The sequence below is a fragment of the Bacillus rossius genome (genome assembly GCF_032445375.1).
Source record: "Bacillus rossius redtenbacheri isolate Brsri chromosome 9 unlocalized genomic scaffold, Brsri_v3 Brsri_v3_scf9_2, whole genome shotgun sequence".
NCBI lineage: Eukaryota > Metazoa > Arthropoda > Insecta > Phasmatodea > Bacillidae > Bacillus > Bacillus rossius.
Genome location: NW_026962013.1, coordinates 36,231,289 through 36,238,920, shown reverse-complemented (window position 1 = coordinate 36,238,920; position 7,632 = coordinate 36,231,289). Strand labels below are relative to the sequence as shown.

Genomic DNA, 7,632 nt, shown 5'->3' with positions numbered 1-7,632 from the left:
ATTGAAAAATTAAAAAAAAATTACTTCCTCAAAGAATAACATATTTTTAATGCCTAAATGGTTTGGTTGCAAAAACCTATTCTGGCTCAGTCTCAGGCCGAATTGGATATTTCATTTTCTTCTGGATCAATCATTTCATCAATGTTTTGTTATGACGTCACGTTAAACTATCGTCCGTAAACCGACTTTACAGACAACCAATTTTTACTTGTAGGAAATACTACGAAAATAAGCCTCCTTTATTAAAGTGTTCTACCACTGCTATTAAAGATGGACATAGTTAAATATTAATTAAAGTTTTAAATATTTATATATGCTACTTAATGACATCAGAAAAACCAGAATTTAATGTACCATATTAGTGCAAAGTATTTGGTATAAAGTGTGCCAATAAAAACACAGCATAGTTTCGAGGTAGGGGTAGATGTTTCCTAATGTCCCCCCTCTCCCAACCATGTCAGTTTTGACTTTGAAAGGTTTTTTTTTTTTTTTTTTTTTTTTTTTCTGTAATCTTCAGTATAACTCTTACAGTTGGTTACTCAAAACAGGACATGAGTACTCCTTAACGTTTATAAGAGTAATAACTTTGAAAACCACCTAGAGGGTTGGAAAAATATATTTTTAGGCTTCAAGGGTTAGTTAATTAATATATAATATAGAAAATGAATAGAAAATTTATGTTGTACTAGTTTTTGTGAGACAATTAAAAATTTGGCTTAAGGATAATAGTATTTTTATCTTTAATTGTTCATTGATAATTGTTAATTAATTTTTTTTGTTAGTCTAAAGTATTGGTATTTTTAGTAACTTTTTAATAACCACAAATTATTGAAAACTTATAGTTAAGCACAGTTTAAGAATATCTTCTGTTTGAAGAATAGCCTAATGCCCTTCACACGTTCTTTCACATTCTTTGCATGGCATTATAAATAAAAATAGGTTTTAACAATGAATGTTGTACAGAGTTTTGTTTCCCATTATACAATATCAATATTGCAAATATACATAAAACAACTAACTTTCAGCACAGTAGTCAGACTATGTCCATAGCTGTATCGTGTTTTATTTTTATTCACCTGTCATTTTTGAGGTTGAGAAATTTGTATCCAGTGCTAAAACCAGATATTGCAAAGTATGAAAGGACTGTGAATTCAAATAAATATTATAAGATTTGCTTGAACTTCTCATAAATACAGTAAAAAAGTTTAAATGAGCCTTTCAGCATACATGCAAACATTTTAGCATATACTGTGTGGTCAATTTGTCCTGTAAACTAATTTCAACAGGAATGGTGTGCTGGGGACGTTGCGACGTGTGATTTGATTGGGTGGTTGGTAGGACGAGGAAGAAGAGGCGCATGGTGTCCAGCTTCACGCAGTTCTGGCACTGCTCCCTGGAAGAGAAGGGCTACATCCGCTGCCCCCTTCGCATGTGCAACTACATCAGCCTCGGCTTTATGGACATGTGTGTGCACTACGCCTACTGCACTGGCGTGAGTATCGCCCGCGTTGCCATCGGTCGTCACTTTTAAGGACCATCCCTAACTGCAAATAAGATACCAATCTCTTTATTTCGTAAGTAAAATTTGTTACTCTTAAAAGAAAACTATACGTGATAACGTTGATTTAAAGCTGGGTGGATAGAGAATTGATATTCAGAATAAGTTACGTTGATTTTATTATGTCGGTCGTTATCTAATTAGAGTGCATATGGCTAGGGGGCAGGAAGTCCTTGCAAACCATGAACTAGTGCAAAATAAATTAAATTTGTATGATTGCTGCGATGTTTGTAAACTTGTGTTGTTCAATGCTTTTCACCGTAGTTACCCATTTTGGTTATTTATGGCAACCACAAAATCTATATTTTTTAATGTACCTAATTCTGCATTAATACAAGTACATCAACACAATAGTAATTTTTTTTCAAATCCTGCACTGTTATTTGTATCGGTTTTAATTGGTTTTTGAGTTTCAGCATATCTATTGTCATCGATTTAATGTAGCAAAAAAAAAGGTTGCTGATGTGTAAACATTGTGGTTATTCATTTGTGACGTTCAATCTATGTTGCCTATAAAATCAGCTCCGATATGTTTTGGCGTTGTATTCTGTAGTCTTAAAAATATTATTTTTTTCTATTTTGTCCACTGTTGTTGATCCAATCCCTTTAGGTTATGAGCTTGTTTGTTCAGCTTCCTCTTAAAAATTGACCATTTGTGGGGGATTCCATTATTACAAATATTTGTTGTTCGTTGAAAGGCTTGCATTACTTAAAAATGTTTATTATGGAATTAAGTTATTATTCAAAATATTGAATTACCTTTTTAAGTTACCATGAATACCACACATTGTAGACCCTCAGAGGCCCTGGTGCAACCTGTACAGTGATTGCGTCTTGAATTTTATTTTTAATTGATAGTAGACACCTGTAGGAACGCCTTTATGTATTCACTCTTATCATCAATGGCAAAAGTGGGCGGGGAAAAGTTAATGTTTGTGACAGATACCTTGAAAACCACACATTGGAGGCTCTTAGAGAGACTGATGATACCTATACGGTGGTTGCCTCTGGAATTTTATTTATTATTGGTAGTAGACACCTGTAGGAAGGTACTTAGGTCTATCAACATCATTGCACATTTTGATGTAAAATAATAAAAACCACGACAAAATTTGCCTTAGTTGCGTGGAATCGCGTAGGCTGTTGTCTCAAGCTCTCTGTAAAGTGACGCACCGGGTGGTAAATAGATACAGCTGATAGAGCTAACTTCAGCACAGTTAGTATTCTTGTTACTGGTGTTAACCTCTGCGGTTATGTTTTTGCAGCATTCATTAATTTTGCTTCAAGGGTATTACGAAATTTATGAATATTATCGTAAATACATGTATCTAAATATACAGGATAATAAATATTTTATTTGTGTATTAATTCTGAATGACATGTTTACAGTAATAGATCAAAAAAAATATCATGAATGTAATGGCTACCGATTGCAGCTGTTTTGTTTACAGCATTGAAGCGCCATAAACATCTTGGTCACGGATGACCGAAATCAATGCCATGTTAGAAAGATTACAAACAAAATTTATTGAAAATTGCTGAGGAAGCACACTCAACAAATTCTTACCTTTTAACTCTTTCAGTGCTGTGATCGACAAATGTCGATTTGCAATACTCAAGTCAGTGCGGAAGTCGATTTAATTCCCGTGTGTGGTTTTTTCCTTGTTCTGTCATTACCTGCGATCTGTTGAGGAAATCTTGAACTACTTTGTTGAGTTTGCCGGTGGTTCAGTTGGTAAAAATTAAATTTTCTTTGTTCTTTTGCTGATGTCTTTGAATTTGTACCGTGATATTTTTTTTGTTTTGAATCTTTCTTACTATAAACTTTTTTTTTTTCAGTAAACATTATGCCAAAATATTAGTCTAAATATGTTTTGTTTTATATTTTTTATATATATTCGGCGTTTTTATTTTTGGTAGACATTTAGCAAAGAGACAGGTAAAAGTAATACGTCTTTGTGTAAACAAGTGTTTTTGATTCCATTTCTCTACATGGGTTAGATGTTATTTCAAATACAGTGTCGACAGAGGATTTTTGTTTCATAACAGACAAAAGAGATATTTTGCGTGACATTTTTGTAGGAATAAATAAAATGATTTTAATGTTATGATAGAAAAAATGGCAGACCGTAAATGTTTATATGATCCATCAAAACAAGAAGATTATACAAAATTACTGGAACTTTTAGCTGCAGATTCAGAATCTGAAGATGAAAACCCTAACAGTCAAAGTGATAGTGATGAAGACGTAGAGTGCAACGAGTCGAACTCTGACAACGAAAATGAAGATGTGTCTGTAGATAGAAATACCTGGTTCCGGGTGAGTAAAGAAACTCCAGTGCATTTGAATTTGTGTAGTGGTGATTCATTCGACTTGACTATTGTAAGTGACCCTGTAAATTTTAGTAGCCAATATAGTGCCTTTTCACGATTTATGCCAAGATCTGTGTTTGTCCATGTAGCTGATCAAACAAATTTGTATGCACAACAGTTTTTGGACAAAACGCATGATTTTTCACCACGATTGAGGTATGCTAAATGGAAAGACTGTACAACTGAGGACATCGAAGCAATGGTAGCTATGGAGATAGGGATGGGCATGTGTCGAAAACCATCTCTAAAAGATTACTTCTCAGAAACAAGCTGGCTTCTTCGAACGCCAAATTTTGGAGAAGTTATGTCCAGAGATAAGTATTTTCTGTTGCGGTCTTTTGTACATTTCAACAACAATACAAACTTTGTGAAGAATGGGTTGCCCGAGTACAATCCATTGTTCAAAATTCGGCCAATAATAGAAATGACAATAGAAACTTATTTACAACATGTTCAACCAGGGAAGTGTGTTTCAGTTGATGAAACAATGTTGAAGTTCACTGGCCGTCTATGGTTCAAACAATATTTACCATCTAAACCATCAACAAAGTGCGGAATAAAACTGTGGTCACTGTGTGATAGCAAAACAGGTTTTTTATGTAAGTTCGACACATATGTAGGCAAAGGCAGTGGTGTGAAAACAGGCGAAACACTAGGTGAGCATGTTGTAAAAAATCTATTGAGAGGATTTGAAAAGAGCAATCGAATTGTGTATGTTGACAACTTTTTTTCTAGTCCAGTGCTTTTTCAATTTCTTTTAGAAAATGAAATTGGAGCTTGCGGGACAGTCAGAAGCAACAGGAAAATGTTGCCAGGAGAAATGAAAATTTTGTCACTAAAGCGAGGTGAAGAACCTAAGTTCTGGCAAAATAAAAGAGGTATGATTGCATGTTCATGGCAAGACACTGGTCGTGTTAACATGTTGAGCACCGTACACTCTTCTGAAATTTTGACAGTAGACAGAAGAACTAAGAAAAGTGCAACTGGATTCGAAAAAGTGAAAAAGCCAAAACTTGTTGCAAACTACAACAAAAACATGAATGGTGTCGACAAGTTTGATCAACTGTGTACAAACTATGTGTATAAACATAAAAAATTGAAATGGTACCAAACAATTTGGTATTTTCTTATTGAATCTGCATTGGTGAACGGGAGAATTGCATACAATGAAATAAATAAGAAATCTGTCTCCGCAAGTGATTTTAGAACTGAAGTAATCTCAGGATTACTGAAAGATTACAATCGTGAACCTGCAGCCAAACGCGGTCGTAAAATCTGTGATTCTATGCCTTTGGCAAGGCTAAGTGAACGACATTTTATTGGTGAACAGGAAAATAAATCTCACAAGCCAAACTGTATTGTTTGTTCCGTACTACCAGGGCAGTGCAAGAAGAAAGGCAAAGGAATGTGCAAAAGGAAGCAAACAATATTCTACTGCAAAAATTGTCCAGAAAATCCAGCAATGTGTACTGTACCATGTTTTGAAATCTACCACACAAAAAAAAGTTACAAAGTTACCTGTAATTGTTAAACACATCTTCATTGTTTATGATTATACTTTACATAGTTGACATTGAATCAAATGTTGCTAACCATATCTACTAATAAATAACAGAAACTGAACTAAAAACACCAAAAAATAAGTATATAACATATTTTAAAGTTATAATTATATGTTTGTTATGTATTTTTATGTTTATGTAAAAGATTGTACGTAGTTATATAATTAAGTGGGGAAGACCCGTTTGTAATAATCTAATAGTGTTTTGGCAAGTGAACTACCTACTGATATGTATTTACATAGTAACTATTGAAGTTGTAGCTATATAAAAAATCTTAAAAAATATAATTAATTCCAATTTGTGTAAAATTAAGTGTTTTGATTGTTTTAAGTTAAATTATTAATATAAAAATTTAAAAAAAATTAAATTATTTTTAATTAATTATATAAATTATAAAAAAAATTATAATAATTTTAAATAATGTATATTTTAATAAAAAAATAACATCTGTTTAAATATAAAGTTTTTAATTAGGGATGGGTCCAATACCAAAAAATGCCGGTTCTGCTTTCGGTGCCGGTTCCAAACTTTAAACTTCGGTTCCAGTACTCGGTTCCAGTACTGGGTTCCAGTACTCGGTTCCAGTACTCTGTTTTAGGATTTTGTTTCAACTATTGAAGTACTTTTGTGTAACAGCTAAATTAAAACAGCATGGTAGGTAATCTTAAATAATAATTTTACTAATGCTCCTTAAAAACAAACAAGGTGAGCAAATATGTGTAAGTATTGTTAAAACAGTTTAAACAAGTAATGCTAAATATAACATTTTAGTATTTCACACTAAATTCATTTTAGATTTTTATTCAAAAATATGAGCATCTTCACTCTCTCCGGATCTAAACGATTCCTTTTGGAGTCGCAAATAAATCCTGCAGTGCTGAAGAGTCTCTCACTGCAAACTGTTGCAGGTGGCACACACAAGTACCTTTTTGAAAGTGTCTGTAGTGGTTTGCACTGATACCTTTTCTTCCAATATTCTGTGACAGAGCAGTTAGGTGGCATGTTATCCTCATTGAAGTACTGTTGAAGCTGTTCTGCCATGGAACCACAACCAGAATCCCGACTACTATTAACTTGATGGGTAAATAGTGTGGAATACTGCGACCAAATCAAATTACTCGAATCTGACTGCAACTGTATTGTAGCACTTTTTGTTCCAGATACCTGAAAAAATAAAAAAATTTACCGGTACTCACTAAGAACTTAATGGGGAAATTTTTTTTTTTGTGAGCATGAATTATATTAGTTTTCTTTTTATAGGCTAATTATTATTTGAGAAAAGAAATCTTACCAAATTCTCAGGAATTTGTAGACCTAATGCTTCCTCCAACAGTCTTTTTTTAGCAGCTTCACATTTTGCTTCATCTTTGAAAGGTGCTGCTTTGAAGCGTGGATCCAACAATGTTGCAGACGTCAGAATTTGACTGTTTTCAAGATCCTTGAACCTTATTTTAATGGAGGATAACAAGTCATTTTTGAGTCCTTGCAATCCAGAACCAGCTGGAGCAGGCTTTTGTAACTCGTTTTCAATGAGATTGGTAAGGGGAATGACCTTAAATATAAATTAAACCAGTCACTCACTGAATGATATTAGAAGAAAATTACAAGACAATGTTAAATATAGGTTACACATAAGTACTCACCTCTGCAACAGTCACATGATCTGAGCTGATGTGGGTTGTTACAGAATCAAACACCTCGAGGATAGGTATGACGTTTTCCATCAAGGTCCACAGAGAGTTAGACAGTTCTGGGATATTGAGCTCTGCGCAAGCCAATACTATTGCCTTCTTCTGCTCATGCAGTCTCTTGAACATGTGCAGTGTCGTATTCCACCTTGTGGGCTCGTCCTGAATAAGTCGATGCTGCACCACACCTGCAGTGATTTGGCAAGTCTTCAGCACCTTGGTGGCACGTGCAGAGTGCTTGAAGTGGCCTACTATTTTCTTGCTTGAAGAAACCAAGTTATTGATAATTTTATTGTTCAAGAAACCTTCCTTGAGCACCAGCTGCAGGGTATGTGCTAGGCATGAGGTGTGCTGGAAAGGCGACAGTTCTAACCCAGCAACAAGGTTACGGGCATTGTCTCGCACAATGGCCACCACTCTTTGCAGTAGTCCCCATTTTACTAACAAAGAA

The 7,632-nt window shown here is 34.2% G+C and overlaps 1 protein-coding gene across 2 annotated transcripts in view; it reads left to right on the top strand.

Moving 5' to 3' along the window:
- Nucleotides 1-7,632, top strand: part of LOC134542985 (uncharacterized) — an 81,713-nt gene that overhangs the window by 10,108 nt on the left and 63,973 nt on the right. For both annotated transcript variants that reach the window (XM_063387631.1, XM_063387629.1), the window contains exon 4: nucleotides 1,339-1,492. In XM_063387631.1, coding sequence (XP_063243701.1) covers nucleotides 1,339-1,492 — 154 coding nt within the window. The remainder of the gene's footprint in view (nucleotides 1-1,338; nucleotides 1,493-7,632) is intronic.